The sequence below is a fragment of the Adelges cooleyi genome, unplaced genomic scaffold (assembly GCF_023614345.1).
Source record: "Adelges cooleyi isolate 19-005CV unplaced genomic scaffold, UGA_ACOO_1.1 ACOO_flye_CR_arks_rails_tigmint_CR_PRNA_247, whole genome shotgun sequence".
Lineage (NCBI taxonomy): Eukaryota > Metazoa > Arthropoda > Insecta > Hemiptera > Adelgidae > Adelges > Adelges cooleyi.
Genome location: NW_026095912.1, coordinates 5,567,217 through 5,588,647, shown reverse-complemented (window position 1 = coordinate 5,588,647; position 21,431 = coordinate 5,567,217). Strand labels below are relative to the sequence as shown.

The window sequence follows — 21,431 nt, the reverse complement described above, 5'->3', positions numbered from 1 at the left end:
TCTGACAATTGGTTGTTTTACTACCTGCCTACCTAGGACGTAGTTTTGTTTTTTCATCTTTTTACCGTTTAAAATGAATATATTATTCTAAATGGGTTTGCCGAAAATTATTTTATTTATTATATCCTACACTAAACCGTGGTTTTTTTTTCATGATTGTTATTTTACGTAACATTTGTATTCATTATATTATGTAAATAACAATTTCGGTTACGCTGTATTTAAATAAGTACAACCCCCTAGTGAACGTAGGTATTTAAATATTGCGTAGGTGAATGAACTATAAACGCAGTTGATTAAACAATAGTATTAAAGTAATCAAAGATTTTTTTTTAAGATGTTTTACACCTGCACAAATATTGTAAATACAATCAATTTTCCCAAGTACGCACATGCCACCTATGTGTCACCTTTCCAAAATAATGGTTTTTTTTAAATCACGTCCCATTTAATTAATTCTACGAAAACGACCAAGAGCACTCTAACGTACTTAAGGAACCGAAACAAGTTTTTTTGCTCCTTGGGAAATTAAAGCTGGGAAAATCCTGTCCTGGTTTAAATTAAATTATACCTACATTGTTATTACCGTTGACGTATTTTAAAATTTAAATAATGAAAGACGTCACGTTTTAAAAAATGTATACTTAAGCGTTATGCGTTTGCTCTTTTACGAAATATATTCAGTAATAATTGATTTGACGTTGTAAAAATGAAATTAGAGACTGCGCCTTTGTTCGAATAGGTCCCCATAAGTTATAACAATGTTTTCGAGTTAAATGGGTAAAACAAAAATTGATCCTCATTACAAACCCGTGGTGGATGTATACATTTTGAGAACAAATCTGAATACAGCAAAGAAAACAAAATAAACAATATTGTTTATTGTAAATTTTAGAAAATTAATTTTACGTTCAAAACACTGTAAATACGAAAAAAGTGTGTGTTTATAACTTGGAAGATGATTTAAAATATAACTGTATAATATGCCAGAGAAAATCTGCGGCTATTAGACTTCAGATGTATTTTAGTACTTGTTCGAAAAAGAACGAACACACCGTTTTTCTAAAATGATAACATTGTGTTATAATTTTAAGCATTTTTTTAATTATTGTAAATAGGTGTATATTTTAAAGTCATATTTATTGCCAGGTACCTATTGATAAAATTAGTGTTTTAAAAATATTTCTTAAATATTTTGAGAATTATTGGCAACAGCAAAATTATTAATATATCCGCAGTGCTCTCCCATCTATCCCATAAAACGATTCTAGCTACGGGAATACTACATCGTTATAATTTATACAAATGCTCGCTATTACTTCCGTCCGCTATAATAGCTGTGCAATACACCCAGAACCAGTTCGGTAGCTGTCACACACAATAAAAAATTTGGTCCCCCAAATGATATGATTTAAAAGTGTTTCTTCTCTAAAATAATATGAAAAAAATATTTTTAAAGTAAATTTACTATAACTACTAACTTTTTCTATACTTTTACTAGGAATACTTTTATAAATCAATTAGTTTTAAACTTGTTAAAAAAAAAGTTGCTAAAACTATCCCTCAAAAGGAGATAATGACATCCGTTTTGTTTTCAATGCATTAATTTAGATAGGCCATATTAGCTTATAATTATAATATAGTGAAATACTATTGTAAAATGCAATTCAATTTTCTTTTTGAAACCTTTATTTCATTTTTCTTTTTATTAAAGAAAAACAGGAGTTTTGGGGTTTATTAAAGTTAAACAAAAATTAACGTATCCATCTACATTTGGCGCAAAAAATTGTCAAATCGAGCAAATTATTTATGGAGCATCTAATATGTATGGTGACTCTAACTAACGACAGTTTATATCCAAAATGTCTTATAAGTTCTTCTTTTAAAAACGATTGTATACATTTAGATTGACTAGTGCACGAGAGCGCAAACAAAATACGGCCCTATAAATAAGATTTTACTTCTACAAGCACTGTGGGAAAATGGCTTAGTGAAAATAATGAATAGCCTGTTTAGATTTTAGTACTCTCATTAAAACAATTTAATGGCGTCCCTTCTTTGAATTATTATTTCAAAGTGCGCCCTTCCTAACGTTTCTGGTCGTTTCTGGTGGGTTCTTTTTGCTTTAAATATGCTACAGCAAATAATACCTGCTATTATTTATATTTACTATTTACCTACTGCTGACTATAGAATAAATGTTATGCATAATGTAATGATAATAGTATTATGTGCATATAATGTAACACATTTTTATCTTTATTTTTAAATATTTCTTCTTTCTCTTTACTTTACAGACGGTTATTAAAAAAACTAAGAATTACTATAAGGCGTAGAATTTTTTCTTTAAGTCATTTTGGAGGTGAAAAATGACTATGGTAAAAAAGACAAATGCGCGGGCTTGGGTCCAAAAAGTTTCAAGTGTAACTATGTAATTTTTCAGGACAGCTAATTTAAGTGTATTCGAACATTTTCAGCTTATTCGATTTGGACATAAAAAAATGTTAAAAAATTAAAAATGATATCTGAAGTTATGTCTCAACAGTTAATTAAGAACTTGGTTATTAAGTAATATTGATAAAACCAAACTTGGAATCAAATAGTTCTAGAGATTGAAACGTTTGGCAAAAAACCTAAAAATCAAACAAAAAACTTGTTCTACAGTAGCATACAGAATAATGTATATTGACCCTAGTCCTCATTAAAACACTGAAAAGCATTTTATTGAATAACACCACCTAATTGTATTTTTTTAATACCCATTGACATTTTTTGTAATGAGATTTGAGCTTCTTACTAGCTACTTAACGCGGTAAAATTCAAAGCCCAAAGGACAAAAAAGTGAATTATGTCCCGCGATTATGGTAGGATTTAACAAAAAAAAAAATGTACAAAAGAAAACTTTTTACGGTCCTCATAAATCTCAGATTTATAAAAATCCTCTTTTTAAAGCCGTGATAATAGTTTAAGTTATAATAGCGTTATTACAGCGTTTTTATTAATATTTTATTTTTGGTATTTGGGAAAAATAGTACATCTATGTGGAGTGTGGACTGTAAAAAGTTTTATGTTATTATTTAATAGGAGAAAAATGATTCGATTACTTCATAAGCTTAATCTTGTTTAGGGTTTTTTAATAAAAAATACGGGTCGTAACCATAATGAAACCAATGTGGTTTTTGAAATTTGAATTTGTTTTGTCTTTTTAAAAAGTTTATTGCAAATAGATAGATAGATTCATTAGATTATTTATAGTTTGTAAAGTTGTATTGTAATTAAGGAGGAATGCGTGGAAAATAAAACTGTGTCTTCTAGTCTATATTTCTCCCATTTGTTTTTGTATTTTAAATTAAAACATAAAAAGATATAGACCTTTCTTTTACGCAACACTATATACTAATAATTAGTAGCTATCAAACAATAATTGACAAACATACGAGTTTATTAGCAGCTAGTTAACTGACATAATTATCCACAGCATTCCTAAGTGAAGATTGAAATAATAATATAGGCCGTATCAGTGTTGAGCAGAATACCAGTAAGATTAAAAAAAAAAATATTTCCATTAACATTGTTTATATTAATCCCATATTTTTAAATATGGACATACGCCGAGTACTTGTTATTTTACTAATCACAGCAATTTAATAGATAGCATGTCTGCTTAATGTTAAATAATATCTAATCTAACTATGAATATAATGCATAAATTGTATGTAAGCATTTCACACACAAAGCATACAAAAATATATTCAACAACGTTTGGTATAACATGAGGGTGGGGTTGGGGTCAGGTACAACGTATGTCCGATACAAAAGGGAAAAAAAGGTATAAAATATACCTATATAAAAAAAACGGCATATTTATGTACTTAAATACACGAATATTCAAACGATACAATTTGTCGTAAATGTACAACTAAATCTTAGAATTCTCACCTTTGTATCAGAATCGTCCATGGTATCGTCGCGTACGCAGGTATGTTGTACAAACTGAACTGTTGCTGAAGAACCTAAAGTTAATACTATACGCATTAAATATGGCCAGCGGTTTTTACTAGGTCGTGTTAAAGCGGGAGAGCGGAGCGATGTATGCGCATGTACTGCGAGCCATTTTAACCACGGGATACAAAAATCAATTTCATAAAACATTGCAGTGCTTAAAGTGCGCATTTTCAACACGGCGACAAGATCCGTGGACCAGAACTGTGTTATTCAATCTTTTTGACTGGGGTTGTTATATTTTTAAAATTTTGAAGTACACAATAAAGTTACCCGGATCCGCTGTGCCTATATCTTTGATCACACGGCATTTCTATAAGTCGTTTCGTCATCTATTCGGCATTTAACTGGAATATCGAATAGCGCGTAGGAAAATGCCTAAGTTTATTTTAAATAGTTTTCATTTTATGATATATAACCGCAGAATGATCATGTAAATCATCGGTATTATACCTAATACCGATATTAGGTATATTATGCATGTACCTGATATTACTTTAACCCTTAGATTGATTATTAGTTTTATTTAATTAATCAATTGTTTTCACGGCTTATCTTTTTCCTTCTAGTAGCTTTTTTCTGCATTAATATCGTGATGGTTATTTAGGTACCTGATATTTTACCACTGGTTGAATTTTTAAGAACATTCCCTAACAGCAAAAAAAAAAATTAGGTTCCCGGTGAGTTTCCATGATGGTATATTAACCATCCTAGATCGCATTGGAAACTCAACGGCATATTTTTTTTTGCGCTGTTATTTAACTTTTTTTTTTTAAAAGTTTTGGAAAGGCCATTCGATTTTCAGAAGTATTTGTTTGTTTCAAATTTTTTCGGTTGTAAGTAAGAATACTTGCGGTGGAGCCTAATGCAAACATTTGGTGTATGTGTCACCTGTAGCTGTACTATGCCAAACCATACCCTTGTGTAGACTGAATAGTTTTCTAAAGTACAAATTACACTTAGCGACCATCACGTTATAATTTGTCACGGATATGTCGTTACTTGTTGTTCAATGTAGTTTTAACTGCAGTGATAATGTACATAGCTATCCTCATAAATTCGCTCGTAGGTGTGTTATAAAATATATATTGTATGAGGTCAGAGGTGTACTAGTTCTTTCAGTTTGAATTCGAGCTCAGAATTATTATCTCGTTGAGAGATGGTCGTTTTTCGTATAAATCCATTAAACTGTTGTACTACCGGTAAGGTCCGATGTGTATCGAATAGTATAGATATCCATACAGACCAAGCCGACCAAGAAAATACATTACATATTCTAAACAACGTTTATCCATATTCATGCCTAGCGGTATGAGGTAAATTATTATTTCTCGTCCCGGCAGCTGTTCGAATTTGGTGTCAAATAGGGTCGGTGCATTGTATTTTTTAATCTAAATGGTGCACCCTCGGTCGAAATTCGACAGCTGTGCGCGGTTCATACGCTACCCTGTTATTATGTGTCCGGTTTGGAAAAAAAAAAGACCCTCTATTGTCAGTAAATATCAAAGAAGTCCGGAGATACGGTCACATTGTATTATATTGTGCGCGCAGTATGCGTGTAAGCGTTGCTTTATTGTACTTGTATTGTTGTTTCAACATACAATATTCATCTACCCCAGTACCAAGTCCCCTACACCCCAAGGTTCACTCTCAGAAGTGGGACCCTTCAATGAACCCTTGGGGTTCTGTCAGTCGATTCTCGTCGGTGTTCGTTTGCCAATCTCTTTTCGGACGACTATAATTATGTACAGCTGTTCGTTAGCGGTTGTAAAACGAAAATAAACACCTTCCTTATGTAAGTAATTTTTTTTAGCTACATCGGAAACACCCCAAGAGCAGAGCTAAGAGTAGGCTAGCGTATTAAATGACAGGATTACACAGTTGACTACGCTGGACAAAACAGAAAATTTGTTTTTAAGTATGGGTGGCTAAATGGACCATCTATTGTTGTCGGGTTTTTTGGTCCGAAATAATTGCCACTGTTGATAAGCCAACGACTGTTGGGAATAAGGGAAACAAAACGTTTTTTATTGCATAACATGTGCCAATGTAGTTGATTTTATCACAATAACTTGTTTCGAAACTACCATAAAACTCAATATTTATTTTCCAAAGTGATGCGATACTAACGAGACGAGCTGGGAGCCAATCGGATTAGAGGGGTGGAAACTGTACCGACCCTAGGTCGCTCCGTTACCACGCCTGAATGCATAAAAACATTTAATTTCTGAGCGAAAAAAAATAGGGATTACGGTATGGGGAGATCCCGTTCAAACCAATTTTATAAAATCGTACTGGCGGATGGGTTGGACAATGCTTTTATAATGTGTGCATTATCCTTCCCATTTATTTGCTGAAAAGTTTCGTCTAAATTTTTCGGTGTTGTAGAAAAAAAGGTTGGTTAATAATTATATTTCTCTTGAAATTTATAAATTCATTGAAACATTTTATTTAGAAAGCTCTCTTAAAATCGGTTTGTTGAGCCTTGTATGTAAATTATCATTAGTCTTTCGTTTAACTACAGACGTTCTATTCCTAAATTTATAATTTTGTTTTGTAAGAAAGGATTCGAGTGTATATATTTTATTACCTATAACCTACATCGATCTACTCTATCATTAATTCATTAATAAACATAATTAATTAATAATACACTAACCACTAGCTATTACTGACCACTCCCTACACTATTTATTTATACAAACAAATCAAAGAACACCACTATCTAAAACTTAAACATTGTTTAATTTATGGTTTTAAACCATGATTCAAAGTTAATGTGATTTTGTTTATGGAATATAATCAATTTGTATTCAGACCAGGTAAATTTGGGAGATTTTTTAATTAGACATAAGTCGAATCAGGCCTGGTTTATTTTATAAGTTAAGCTAGATGAAATTTAATTCGGATGAAAATTAGGGCGTCTTCGTTTTTCGTTAAAATGACTTAAGCCACTTATCACTTTTTGTCCGTTTTCCGACAAATATAATACTACTATTTTCTCTAAAAGAAATTAAAATTTCCTATCGACCTACAATAATCTATTCGTATTTAAGATTATATTAAAAACGAAAGTACCAATTTTTTTTTTATCAACTTTTCTTAAATATTATTAAATTATTATTATTAGGGATCAATCTAATAAGTAATATTATATAAATAAAATGACATGTTATAGACTTTAAAGACTGGAAATTGTAATTCAACGAGTAGCTATAGAGCTGTATTCAAACCTATGTGTAAATTATATTTCTAGGTATAAAGCTGTTCGTAACAATTATGCCGTTTGGGGAAACATTGGAACAAAAGGTGGCCAAGTTTGAGATGTTCATCAACGACGTACTTAAGGAAAACCTGAAGAATTTACATGTGGCTTTAGAAAAGGCAAATGAGCAAATTATGAAGTTGGAAGACATATACAACTCGATACGGACAATGAGTCAATTGGTATCTGAGGAGACAGGCAAATCGTTAAACGCCCAGATAAACATTGGCTGTGATGTTTACATGCAAGCAAACACTGTACCACAATTTTTTTTGGTATGTGTTGGTTTGGGACATTATCTGGAATTTACTCAATCCGAAGCGATGTCTTTTATTCAGAACCGCAACAAAGTATTAAGGGCTCGCATAAAACAATTACAAAACAGAGAAGCTAATGTCCGGGATCAGATCACTTTCGCCCTGCTTACTATTAAAGAATTACAAAGACTACATTAGTTGATATCACAACTAAATTATTAATATCGCTTTCTTAAACCGTAAATAATTAATTATTTGAAACTTTATAGTATAATTTTGAGTTAAATTATTCGTACGCTGTCAATTTATACATAGGTATACCTGTTTATCGTAGCGATCTCTCTAATTAATTTATATGTGAATAAAACTGATTTCATACTTCGAACAAGTTATTTGATTTTATTTTTACTTCGTTGTGAAGCTGAGAAGGTATTGGTTTTTGTTTTATTTTTTTGCTCGTTGGAAGAATTAGTAACTTTCAAAAAACATTTATTTTATTTTAAATATGATGTGTTATTTGTGTATGTCAATATATTATTTTGTAAGCACATTTCGATACTAAAAACCAAGACTTTAAGTAGACTAGATTTTTGGAATTGCAAAATACTCTGGTATGGGTTTGGTCCACTTGCTGATCAGTCAACATATCTTTATATCCTCCCGTGGACATAAAATATATCCCGTGTTGTGGACTTGTACGCAAGCCGTTATATGGGTAACACTTAAACTTTACTTAACTTTATAGCAATTTTTTCTGATCCCTAACGTCTCTAATCAAAATTAGTGATCAACACACATCACTGATTAAGATTACATAAAAAACATGAACACAATCAACATTTTATAAAACGTGTGATATACCTGACTTTTTAAATAACAAAATTACATTTTTATTACTCCGGATTTGAGCAATACCTCACATGCAGGTACAAATACGTTTATTCGACCATAAAAATTAAAATGTTTGTTAATTTTTTTTATTACAATCATAAACATTTTTATGAACATTACATTTTATTAACGCAACAACGCTTAAAAATTTGTATTTTTAAATAATTATTTGTACTGAATGAACCTGTCAAAAATGTAAACATGACAAATGTTACAAATAGACGGTTCGTTTAAAAGTTACTATATCGTATGATGATTAAAATTTTTATTAGTTTTTCAATAAATGAGGGTTGACTCTTCTCTGGGACAAAACAAAATTTCACTCTTGTCAGCCTCTGCAAAAATAATCCAGGGGTGCGAGATGTGTCTGTCTCATTGAACGGTTTATGACAGTGTTTTTTTTTTGTTATTTCCATGGGTAGATTTCAGTTTATTTTAAATGAAGTAGTACATAATATCTGATAATCTTGTTAGTTTCAAAGGGTGTATTTAGATGTAATGAACTTACCGTTGTGATGACTATAAAGTTTGCTTATATAAAATATTACTAATGGCCTCCAACACCGGAGCAGTCAAGTAAGTTGAGACGATTTTTTTTTATTCATTTGATGGCGATTGAAGCGGATAATAATCAGTGTAGTATTTTTTTCTTTTTAGTTTGGTTGAATATTTAAAGTATTATTAATTATTTTAGTATTATTAATGATTTTTTATATTATTGAAGTAAGAATATTAATAACGCAATTCTTTAAATACGTATGTGAATATATAGTATTACTAAAAAATATATTTACCAAGGATAACCCAGGGTTTCCAAGGACCAAGAACTAATTTGGTTTATAATATCGGAAAACGAGGAGAAAAGAATACCTGAATAGAATATTTATTATTAAGTGTAAATAACGTAGTCTGGTTTTAGTATAATTAAATACAAAATGGTAGTAAGTGGTTCCCACAACCTGTTAAAAAATAATAGTAAAACATTTCTTAAATTTACTTCTTAAAATTTAGTTTTTATGCGATATTTTTTTATTTTTACATAAAAAAATACATAATTATCAGCCAATAATGATTAATACAGCTAAATATTTTCATTGGGTATTTTTTAAGTAAAAATGTGGTCCTTTTGTAACCACAAAAGTCGACAAGTTAGAGGAAGTACTATCATAATGTTTGAAAAATCATTTTGGGATTTTAGACCAAGCGCATGTATTCTCTACAAACTCTAGCAGCTTTTTGTCTAAACTATTGTCGACGATACAAATATTTGTCAGGAACGTCAATTTGTCCAAAGCGTACGTATTCTGAAACCGAGTAAAAAAAAATTGACCTCCGCGTCCCCACTATGTCCTGAACCCCCCTGTAGTGGCTTTTTTTAACAATATAGTTGGACTAGGTAGATATTAAAATTATTAAATAAAAACAATCTTAATTTATAATAATGTATGCAAATTTTATTTTATCACCTAATTATGTTTCCATTTTAAATTGCAAATAACCTACTTATTAAATGTTGTATCAATATGTTAAAAAATTTATTTTGGGATTATTGATCAAGCGCATATAATGTCTACAAACTCCAATAGCTTTTTGTCTAAACTGTTGTCGACGATACAAATATTTGCCAAGAAAGTCAATTTGTCCAAAGCGTACGTATTCTGAAACCGAGTAAAAATAAATTGTACACAAATCACAATAAAAATTAATTTCTGTATAACGTTTGAACGAACTCCACATATATATTCAGTATTACCTTGGGTATTGAAAAACACTTTTTGGAAATATTATCCAATATATTTCTGTAGCATGGGAATGCATTTATAGTAAGTTGCAACGGCGCGGTATTTTCATATTCACCAATTTCGGCAGCAAGTTCCGGTGCTTCACTTATCAACTTTGTATAAATTGTTCGAAGAACGTGGTCGATAAATGTCTTAGTCTGTTTGATGAATAATACAATATTATACAATTAATTAGTACAGTTATTACAGTCCGGAAGCCTTAAGGAGCCAACTCATGTCATATAAGTAAGAACCCATGCAGGTTTGATGAGTTACCCTATTGAATTTTAGAAAGAGGACGTCATACCCCCCTATTTATTAAAGATTTGGGTATGGGCAATTTTTTATCTAAATGGAATCTTAATTCAAAGCTTGAGCTGTAATGTGTAATTTTTAGTTTATTAATTAGAACTTTTTTTGCTAATTAATTTAATTTTCGGACTATCACAATAAAATCTTTGACAGTGATCAACAAAATTTTACAATCTAAACACTGCTAGGTGTATTTTCTATTATTGACTAAATAGTAATCGTAGACATATTTTGTTTAGATATTAAAATAATAAGAACTTATTGTTGGGTTTCTCGTCGGCTTTTTTAATATTATTTATCCAACATTCACAATTTTATTTCTGATATGTTTTTACTTTTTTAAGTGTATGTTTTAAAGTAAAATTTAATTTTCCGATGATTAACTAATTAATACCGACGAAAAAATCTTGTTAAGTTCTTCTCATTTTAACGGTATCAATTTTTTTTCTATGACCATTACACTTGGATACACACGCTTATCCATAAACAAGTTATACGGTTATTTTTGAAGGATATGACATCCTTTTAAATGTGTTTTATATAACAGATAAATTAGGATACTGTACGATTGTTTATTTTGAAAGTATACGATTTGGCTAAAATAACGGTTTTTTTAGATGTAAAAACACTTGATCACTGTTACAAACATAATAAATAGGCTTACTTTGCTGTAAAGATGCAATTCTTCCTTCAGAAGTTTTTGTTTGTTCAAGTCGGTGGTCGACGCTAGGTCATCTCGGACAGATTTTTCCCATACGTCTCGACTGGACACAATAGACTTTAAAAGTAATAACAAAGGTCATTTTGGTGCCAAAAGGGTGACATTTTATAAATAGCTAAGCTCAACTATATTAGCAAATCTACAAAATATGTTTAAGATCAAACTCACCCCGCTCTGGTACGTTTTAGGCGAATACTTGGCCGGTGATTTTTCTAAGTTTACTTTATTTGCGGAACGACCAATAAATGAATACAGTTTACTATGGCCCACAAAGAAGTCGCCATATACCATAACGTTACTACGGTTTACGGCTGTCCTAACCGTTTGAAATTGGTTGAATACCGATTTTGAAGCGTCCGCTATAGTCTGCTCAATAAATTTATCATTAAATAATTAAAGCTCGTCAGTAACTAAATGTTAATAAATATATCAAAATCTAGTAACGCTATAAAGTTAATCTAACTGTGTTTCCATTATTAGCTTGTAACTGAACGAGTTATTATTTAAATTACATTTAGTAAAATATAGCATCACATCGATTTTATAGGTTTTTATTTTTTTTTTTTTTTTGGGGGGGGGGGGGTTTAGTGCTTTACAGTGTCCATAATAATTTGTAAGATAATATTGCTACTCGCTTTAACAGAAAAGCCGCCATATCAATGCAAAATTACCACAAATATTTTCTACTATGGTATAAACAAATTCACATTTTCAGTTATAATTACTCTTTTACCTAGCTCCAATATTTTTAAAACAATCACCAATATATTTAAATTGGCCTACTTAAATACGGTGTCAAAATTTGGAGACAAAAAATATTTTAATTTTAAATACTTACCTAAAAGTATTAAATGTATATTAAAATTAATTAAAAGAGAGTATAGTAGTTCTTTTGGAAATAAATTTGGTAACATTTAATTACGATTTAACTTTTTTGTCTCTCAAAATATCAACGGTAAGTGTTAATTTTTTTAAAATTGGTGAAGATAGATAAAAATGTGACGAAAAAAAAATTAGGGATTTTTAATTAGTTACATTATCTAAGTCTTCCATCCAAGTAACACTAAACAGGTCTCCGAGACACGTGTGGTATAGTCCAGATTGTTGTCCACAATAACATGCCCAAGAGAGCTCTCTTGGCCCAGAAGCAGTTACTGCCAAAACTATGAACAAACAACAATGAATAAAAAATGGACGTCAAATAAAGTGATTAAATCACATATATGTTGTATATCTTACTTGCTTTATCTTCCGCTAAAAGGCCGTCGAACATAGAACCAGATTCACAGGCCTCTATGTATAACAACATCTAATGAATAAATAATCATCAGTTAGGTGTTGACGATGATCAAGACAAGATAAAATATCATTTTGATATTTATGTATATATTATTTTACTTTTTTGTATTTTTGTCTAATATACATTTCATTTAACGCCTTGATAAGTTGATCAGCATACAACAAGTCGTTCGGAAAGCACACAAATCCAGTAGATCCGTGGTCAGTATAAAATATGAAAATGTTGTCATGAGGACCGCTTGAGTAACAAACGTGTTAAAAAAATATAAGTTACTATATAAATTGGCGACGTGGGTCGTGGAAACCATTCCTAAGTATATATTTTGTTTTATAAGTTTTTATTTTTAATGTTCAAAATACTATAATAAATATCACCACGAGAATGCATTGCATGAATTATTTTTTTGTTTTCTTATATACAATTGTTTATATCCACTTTAAATGTTCACTACTTAAAACTTTTATTAACATTTATACCTTTCGATTACTCTGCCCGACCCCACTCCTTTTACTCCGCTTTTGTTCCCTTTGAGAACACTAAAAAATACGGCAGTGTTGACGTCCTGCAAATGGCATGTAAATAAGAAAAACAAGCATTATTAGAATTTTAAATTCATTTTTTTATGTTAAAGAAATATAATATATATTTTTTAAAACCAATATATTATATTGGTTTTTAATAAGACATTTAATGTAATGTTATAAAATTGAATATATTTTATAAAGTAATATTTTTCTAAAAACCAAAGACGTTTAACTTTTTGAATATTTTGATATTTATAGTGTGATAAATGATCAAAAAATTAAATGACAAAGGTTTTTGCTATAAGCAAAAACCATAATACCCATAATGACACTAGACAGCCAACTAATGACTGCGCTTGGTATTTCAATAACAAATTCCTGACCTTTTGTGTGCAATATTATTATCAAGTTGTCGACCATTAAATGAAATATTACCAAAATATTTTATAATAATTTTTAATCGTATGAAGTTGTACTTACATCACCCCAATAATCGATTTTAATACCTTTGTATACATCGGAGCCGTCAGGGCGGTTGATCAGCGTTCCAGGAGTTGGATTACTAATTTAAATACAAAAGACATTAAAAACAAATTAATAACCTAACAATATAACAACGTAGTTTTGAAATGTATATGCAATTAGTCGACTTGTGGCATGCATTGGTTCAATTTTAGTGTACATGATATAAACTACACAAAATGTTGATAGCTTACAAAAATTATTTTTACATGTTTACCTTGTATGGTTTGCAACGTCGTCATACATCATCACAATGATGTTTTCAGCTGGTATTCTGTTTCCTCTGACTATTTGGTAAGCGTGTGAAACATCTGCCTATGTAACAAATTATATACTGTAAATATCAATAAATATAATATATTTGAGTGCAATAAACGTAATACACTATTGATTTTTTCGCATTATTTGTCTTTATTTGTTAAAAAAAAACAATATAATGTATACAAAATGTGTAGATAACGCATGTTACACACTTAAATAAAACATAAAATATTAGCTCTATAGAAGTTAATGATTTATGTGTTGAATATTATTTGTGGTTTCAAAACGCGTAAATGAATAGTACTGAGTATAAACAAAAATGATAATATAAAATATTATATCGCCCATCCTGTGATATAAAACCATAATTTTAAAATGCCAATCAAGTAGTTCTTATTTTATAAGAAATCAAAATTATCAGAATCTTAGCATTGTTACTTACTTGATGTCTATAGTTACGCCAGCCATTTGATCCAGCAACTAATAAGACGAATTTTTTACCCAAATTCAGATATCCATCTGCGTATCCATATGATACTGTTACCAGCATTAACAATAGTGCCACTTTGCCGAATCCTAAAATAAAAATAATAATAAGCCGAATGATTAAATAATAAAACATAACAATTTCTCTTTGAGTGAAATTTATTTTATTCTAGTTGAATTGATTTTCTCTATAAATCCAGTTTAACTACTTTTTATATAACAGCGTCGTCAAACGCAATGCTTAAATTAACAAATTAAAATATATTTTGATTTTAAATGTAAAAAGTATAGAAGCTGATAATTGACTCAATATATTATAAAATCTTACCCATGTTACTAAAAATGGTTTTTTGTAGAAAGAAAAACACAAACAAACAGGAGTGCGTTTTACAGTATACTAATAAACATATTAGAATCGAGACACTGAACACAAATTATTACAACATATAGGTTGATAATAACAATAGAAAGGTACTTGGTTAATACATGGTTTATCATAACAACCCACTTGACACTATTTATTACACGTTCTATAAGTTAACCGAAGATTTTAATATATTTAGTATAACTAGGTGTATAATTATTCTACGAAACTTTGTATGGCTTGGTAAACAAAATTAATATTTTTTTAACAATTAAAATATAAATAAAGATACAGGCAAGTCAGGGTATACCAGTTAGGAACAAGTAAGGTAAGGAAAGGATACAGATATTTAGGAATGGTTAACTAAGTGTGATGAAATCGCTTTCATACAAAACTATTCATATATAATTTTTTTTTTTATAGCCTTTATTATAAATTTTATTCATATATAATAAATAATTAATATAATAAGAATATACTGAATAGGCAATAGGCAATGCATATTTGTTTATAATATTCTTATAAGCAAGCTAAGATTTTCTTAAGAGTTTTAGTTATTTTATGTATCTTAAAATAGCCAAAAAAAAAATCTACTAATTGACAATTATTTACACTATTTACACGCCTTGCGGCTACTCCCATTTCTTCTGGGCGTAGACTAATATTTTCCAATAATTAACGTCCCTTATATTAAATTAATCAACACATATGTAATAAAATTATAAAATTGAAAAAAAAACATTGCGAATAGAAATTACCAACAAGTGACAATATTGTGTTAGCTATTGGTATACCTCCTACATTAGTACTGATTTTCATTATTTAACAAGCACTCGGTGCTATTGACATTATGTAGCATACACCTCTATTTATTTTTTATAGAAAAACGTTTAGATACGTAAGTATTAAGTTATTAAGATAATCAATCATTTTAAAAATACGTCCGAAAAATGTTATCAATATCTGGCCTCTCTTAAATCAAAGAGTACCCGGTTTTAAACAAACACATACATTTATTGATACAAAAATTATTTTTAGGAAAACATTTTAATGTTGGATGTTCAATATTGTATACCTTCTGTACGTGAAATATCATAACTATATAAGGACTCAAATGTCATTTGTAGTGTACCTAAAATAGATGGAATGTAGATGTGCAGTTTCCAAGGGCTAATAACGAATTTAATCAAAGAAACTAGTTGCTTAAAAATTATTTAGGCTGTCCCTATCATTCACATTTGGTTGATGTAAATGTATCTTAAGTGTCAAAACCCAGCGGAAAAAGGAGGGAGTGAAAATACCTAAATAGAACTTTCAATATTAAGTGTAAATATCACAGTCCCATTTTAGTATAATTAAATAAAGTTTCACAAATACAAATCGAGATTAAGTTGTTCTGCAACCTTTTGTAAAATTAAAGGAAAATATTTCCAAAATTTACTTTTTTTAAATTAGTTTTAATGCCTTATTTTTTAATTTTTACATCAAAATGATTAAGAGGTTTTAGCCAGTATTGACTAATGCAACTTTTGGTACTCTTTAAGTAATAATATGGCTCTTTCGTAACCACAATAGTCGATGAGTTATATAGGAAGTACTAAATTCCCCACGTCTTTTAATTTGCCTTTATTTAATAGAACAAAAAAATAATGTAACAAAAAAGACTAACCACGTGTAATATTTTATTTAATTCGTAGTCTAACATTAAGTTTTATAAGTTTTAACGTTTTTTTTAACAGTATAGTTGGTCTAGGTAGGTATTCAAATTATTAAATAAAAACAATCTTAATTTACAATTATTATTGCAAATTTTATTTTATTATCTAATTATGTTTCCATTTCAAATTGCAAATAATACATATAAACTACATATTAAACGCTGTATCATATTGTATAAGAAGATATTTTTGATCAGACGCATATATTGTCTACAAACTCTAACAGCTTTTTGTCTAAACTGTTATCGACGATACAAATATTTGCCAAGAAAGCCAATTTATCCAAAGCGTACGAATTCTGAAATCGAGTAAAATAAATTAGAAACAAATCACGAAAAAAATTAATTTCTGTGTAACGTTTGAACGAACTCAACATATATATTCAGTATTACCTTGGGTATTGAAAAACACTTTTCGGAAATATTATCCAGTATATTTCTGTAGCATGGGAATGCGTTCATGGTAAGTTGCAACGGGGCGGTATTATCATATTCACCAATTTCGGCAGCAATTTTCGGTATTTCACTTATCAATTTTGTATAGATTGTTCGAAGAACGTGGTTGATAAATGTTTTAGTCTATTTGGCGATTAACACAATATTATACAATTAATCAATACAGTTATTACAGCTCAGAAGCCTTAAGAAGCAAACTCATGTCATATAAGCGAGAACCCATGCAGGTTTGTTGAGTTACCCCGTTTATAAAGATAATGTCATACGAAAACAGTTTTTTTTTATATATATTTAATTTTTTAAGTGCTTGTATTTAAGGTAAATTAAGTGTTCTAAAAAACGACGAGAGATCCTAGTTAAAGTTCTCAAATTACCGGTATATATTTTTTTTCTATGACCATTTAGCTTTAATTCAAACGTTTTTTCTAAAACACGTTTTTATGATTATTTTTGAAAGGTATGACATTCTCTTAAGTATGGTTTTATTTAGCTGATAAATTATGATAATGTATGATGTTTATTTTGAAAGGACACGATTTGGCGATAATCATTAATATGAATTCTCTCAACCGTCAAAGATCGATAATGTTGCCCGTTACTAGATACAAAATTCAGCTGAGTTACAGATACTTGAAGGTTGAAAGTTATTCATATTCGTTTGTCTTAAACATATTAAACTAAACGGTTTTATCTTTAAATGTAAAAACTCTGAATGTTTATTGTGAGAGCATACGATTTGGCTATAAAACGGTGTTTTTATTTTAATATGAAAACTCTTAATCACTATTATGAACATCGGAACATGATAAAAAAATACTTACTTTGCTGTAAAGATGCAATTCTTCCTCCAGAAGTTTTTGTTTGATCAAGTCGGTAGTCAACGATATTTCAGCACTGATAGATTTTTCATATATGTCTCGACTGGACACGACAGACTTTAAAAGAAATAATAAACGTCATTTTGGAGAGAAAAGGGTGACATTTTATAAATAGCTAAGTTCGACTAAGTTAGCAAATCAACAAAATAGTTTTAAGATCAAACTCACCCTGCTCTGGTAAGTTTTAGGCGAATACTTGTCCGGTGATTTTCCTAAATTTACATTATTTGCGGGATGACCAACAAATGAATACAGTTTATTATGGCCCACATGGAAGTCGCCATACACCATAACGTTACTATACTGTACGGCAGTCCTAACCTTTTGGAATTGGTTGAATACCGATCTTGAATCGTCTGCTACAGTATGCTAAAAAAATTAATCATTATATAATTAAAGCTGGCCAGTAACTAGATATTTATCAAAATCTAGTAACGCTGTAAAATTATTCTAACTGTGTTTCCATTGTTAGCCTGTAACTAAACGAGTTATTATTTAAATTCCATTTAATAAAAGATCATCGATTTTAAAGGTGTTTTTTTTTGCGGTTTTAAGTGCTTTACAGCATACATAATAATTTGTGAAATAGTATTGTTAACAAAAAAGCCACCAGCATTTCCAGTTATAATTATGAAATAGTTTGAGACATTTTTTTGATCAGATTTGAAACAAAAAGACACATTTCAATTTTATGTGCGATATGACTTCGTTCATTTTAAATTATTTTAATTTAACTTTTTTAAAAATAATTCTTTTACCTACCTCCATTATATTTTAAAACAATTACCATATTTTTAATATAATGGCCTTTTTCATTCTAAATAATTACCTACTTTGTGTTTAAAATTAAAAATTAATTAAAAGAGAGTAATTGAAAAAAACACTTGGTAAATTGATTTTGAGTCTTAAAATATCAACGGTATAGTCTGTTGAATATCTATTTTAAGAGTGTTTAAATTTTAAATTGGCGATGAAAGGGAAAATGTGATCATGTATGAATTTTTAGTCAGTTACATTATCCAAGTCTTCCATCCAAGTAACACTAAACAGGTCTCCGAGACACGTGTCGTATCCACTAGAATCTTCTTCACAGTAACATGCCCAAGAGGACTCTCTAGGTCCAGAGGCAGTTACTGCTAAAACTATGAACAAACAACAAATAAAACAAAAATGGACGTCATATAAAGTGATTAAATCATATATATGTTGTATATCTTACTTGCTTTATCTTCCGCTAGAAGCCCGTCGAACATAGAACCAGATTCACAGGCCTCTATGTATAACAACATCTAATGAATAAATAATTATCAGTTAGGTGTTGACGATGATCAAGACAAGATAAAATATCATTTTGATATTTATGTATATATTATTTTACTTTTTTGTATTTTCGTCTAATATACATTTCATTTAACGCCTTGATCAGTTGGTCAGCATACAATAATTCGTTCGGAAAGCACACAAATCCGGTAGACCCGTGGTCAGCATAATAGATGAAAATGTTGTCATGAGGACCGCTTGAGTAACAAACGCGTTAAAAAGTATAAATTATAACATAAATTATTTTGAAAAATGTAAAATATACTAAAGTGGTAATAAAATCAAATGGAATTAAAATAATATTTTTGCATCCCAAAAAGCTATTTTATTTGTATAGACTTTTGCAATTGAAATTCATTTCTAAGGATCTATTTTATTTACAATTTTTTTTTTAATTATCGAAATACTAATAAATATCACCACGAGAATGTATTACGTGAATTATTTATTTTGTTTTCTTGTAAAATTATATTAAAATGATTTATATCCACTTTAAGTTTTCACTACTATAAACTTATTTTAAAATATACCTTTCGATTACTCTGCCCGACCCCACTCCTTTTACGCCGCCTTTGTTTCCTTTGAGAACACTAAAAAATACGTCTGTGTTGACGTCCTTCAAATGGCATGCAAATGAGAAAAACGAGCATTATTAGAACTTAGTAATTACTTTATGATTAAGAAATATATATTGGTTTTTAATAAGACTTCTAATGTAATATTATGAAATTTAATATATGTGATTAAGTAATATTTTTCTAAAACCCAAAGAAAAAAAAAAATGACGTTTTACTGTTTAAATATTTTGATATTTATAGTGTAATATAAGATCAAATCATAATATGCCAATGGTTTTTGCTATAAGCAAATATGAACAAAACTCTCTCATCGATATTTCCTAATTTTGTCAATATAATATATACTTAATGGCACTAGACAGCCAACTTAAAACTGTGCTTGGTTTTTCAATAACAAATTCAGAACCCTTTTGTGTGCAATATAAGTATCAAGTTTTCTATCATAAAATGAAATACTACTAAACGATTATATAATAATAGTTAATCGTATGAAGTTGTACTTACATCACCCCAATAATCGATTTTAATACCTTTGTATACATCGGAGCCGTCAGGGCGGTTGATCAGCGTTCCAGGAGTTGGATTACTAATTTAAATACAAAAGACATTAAAAACAAATTAATAACCTAACAATATAACAACGTAGTTTTGAAATGTATATGCAATTAGTCATCTCGTGGCATGCGTTGGCTCGATTTAGTGTACTTATAAACTACACAAAATGTTGATAACTTACAAAAATCAACTTTACATTTTTACCTTGTATGGTTTGCAACGTCGTCATACATCATCACAATGATGTTTTCAGCTGGTATTCCGTTTCCTCTGACTAATTGGTACGCGTGTGAAACATCTGCCTATGTAATAAATTATGTACTTTAATTATCAATTAGTATAATCTAATTGATTACAATAAAAGTTATACCCAATTAATATTTTCGTAGAAGGAATTATTTGTCACAAAATGTAGATTTATGTGTAGATCATTATGTAAAAGTTAATAATTTTATTGAATATTTATCGTGGTTTCAAAACGCAAAGATACATAAATAATATTAAAGTATTAAGGTATCTGCATCGAAGCTAAAATAATGACAATACCAAATGTATCGTCCATCCTGATGTGATATATAACAATATTTTTAAAATGGGAATCAAATAGTTCTTATTTTATTAGAAATCAAAATTATCAGAATCTTAGTTTTGTTACTTACTTGATGTCTATAGTTGTGCCAGCCATTTGATCCAGCTACTAATAAGACGAATTTTTTACCCAAATTCCCATTTTCATCTGCGTATCCATATGATACTGTTACCAGCATTAACAATAGCGCCACTTTGCCAAATTCTAAAATAAAAATATTAATAACCCGAATGATTAAATAATAAAAGATAAAAATTTCTCTCTGAGTGAAATTGATTTTATTCTAATTGAATTTATTATCTCTAAAAATTCAAGTAAACTACTTTTTTGTAACAGTGGCGTCAAACGCAATGTTCAAATTAACAAATTAAAATATATTTTGATTTTAAATGTAAAAAGTATCGAAGCTGATAATTGACTCAATATATTATTAAATCTTACCCATTGCGCCCATCTTATGAAAAATTGTTATTTGTAGAAAGCAAATAACAAACAGTAGGTAGTGCGTTTAACAGTATAATAATAAGCATATTAGAATCAAGACGCTGAATACAAATTACTAAACCATATATGTCGATCAATACTTTATATAAGTAATTAGTTAGGTAAAGTGAAGATTGAGGGAAGGTTGATAATGACTGTATAATGTGTA

At 29.4% G+C, this 21,431-nt stretch overlaps 3 protein-coding genes across 3 annotated transcripts; 1 reads left to right on the top strand and 2 right to left on the bottom strand.

The window, feature by feature from the left end:
- The first annotated feature begins 7,281 nt into the window (after positions 1–7,281).
- On the top strand, positions 7,282–7,722 carry LOC126837004 (uncharacterized). The gene has a single exon (XM_050570728.1). The coding sequence runs from the start codon at positions 7,282–7,284 to the stop codon at positions 7,720–7,722; it is 441 nt and encodes a 146-aa protein (XP_050426685.1).
- A 2,125-nt stretch (positions 7,723–9,847) lies between these two features.
- LOC126837139 (legumain-like) lies at positions 9,848–14,763 on the bottom strand. Its single transcript, XM_050570958.1, has 12 exons — positions 14,651–14,763; positions 14,279–14,412; positions 13,793–13,890; positions 13,534–13,615; positions 13,006–13,091; positions 12,628–12,766; positions 12,469–12,538; positions 12,265–12,392; positions 11,398–11,595; positions 11,173–11,286; positions 10,169–10,354; positions 9,848–10,073 (listed from the first exon to the last, which is right to left on the bottom strand). Exons 1-12 carry the CDS (start codon positions 14,652–14,654, stop codon positions 9,969–9,971), a joined length of 1,344 nt encoding a protein of 447 aa, XP_050426915.1. The 5' UTR covers positions 14,655–14,763; the 3' UTR covers positions 9,848–9,968.
- A 1,712-nt stretch (positions 14,764–16,475) lies between these two features.
- LOC126837137 (legumain-like) lies at positions 16,476–21,363 on the bottom strand. The gene is made up of 12 exons (XM_050570956.1): positions 21,221–21,363; positions 20,850–20,983; positions 20,395–20,492; positions 20,140–20,221; positions 19,588–19,673; positions 19,116–19,254; positions 18,957–19,026; positions 18,752–18,879; positions 17,906–18,106; positions 17,681–17,794; positions 16,797–16,982; positions 16,476–16,702 (listed from the first exon to the last, which is right to left on the bottom strand). Exons 1-12 carry the CDS (start codon positions 21,231–21,233, stop codon positions 16,598–16,600), a joined length of 1,356 nt encoding a protein of 451 aa, XP_050426913.1. The 5' UTR covers positions 21,234–21,363; the 3' UTR covers positions 16,476–16,597.
- Between the last annotated feature and the right edge of the window lie 68 nt (positions 21,364–21,431).

Coding starts and splice junctions, on each gene's coding strand:
- LOC126837004 (XM_050570728.1), top strand. CDS start 7,282: ATGCCGTTTGGGGAAACATTGGAACAAAAGGTGGCCAAGTTTGAGATG.
- LOC126837139 (XM_050570958.1), bottom strand. Junction 12,539..12,627: donor TTAGACAAAAATACAAAAAA/GTAAAATAATAT, acceptor TTTATTCATTAG/ATGTTGTTATACATAGAGGC. Junction 10,074..10,168: donor AGTGTTTTTCAATACCCAAG/GTAATACTGAAT, acceptor ACTCGGTTTCAG/AATACGTACGCTTTGGACAA.
- LOC126837137 (XM_050570956.1), bottom strand. Junction 19,255..19,587: donor TCGGGCAGAGTAATCGAAAG/GTATATTTTAAA, acceptor TTGTTACTCAAG/CGGTCCTCATGACAACATTT. Junction 17,795..17,905: donor CTAAAACTTACCAGAGCAGG/GTGAGTTTGATC, acceptor TTTCTTTTAAAG/TCTGTCGTGTCCAGTCGAGA.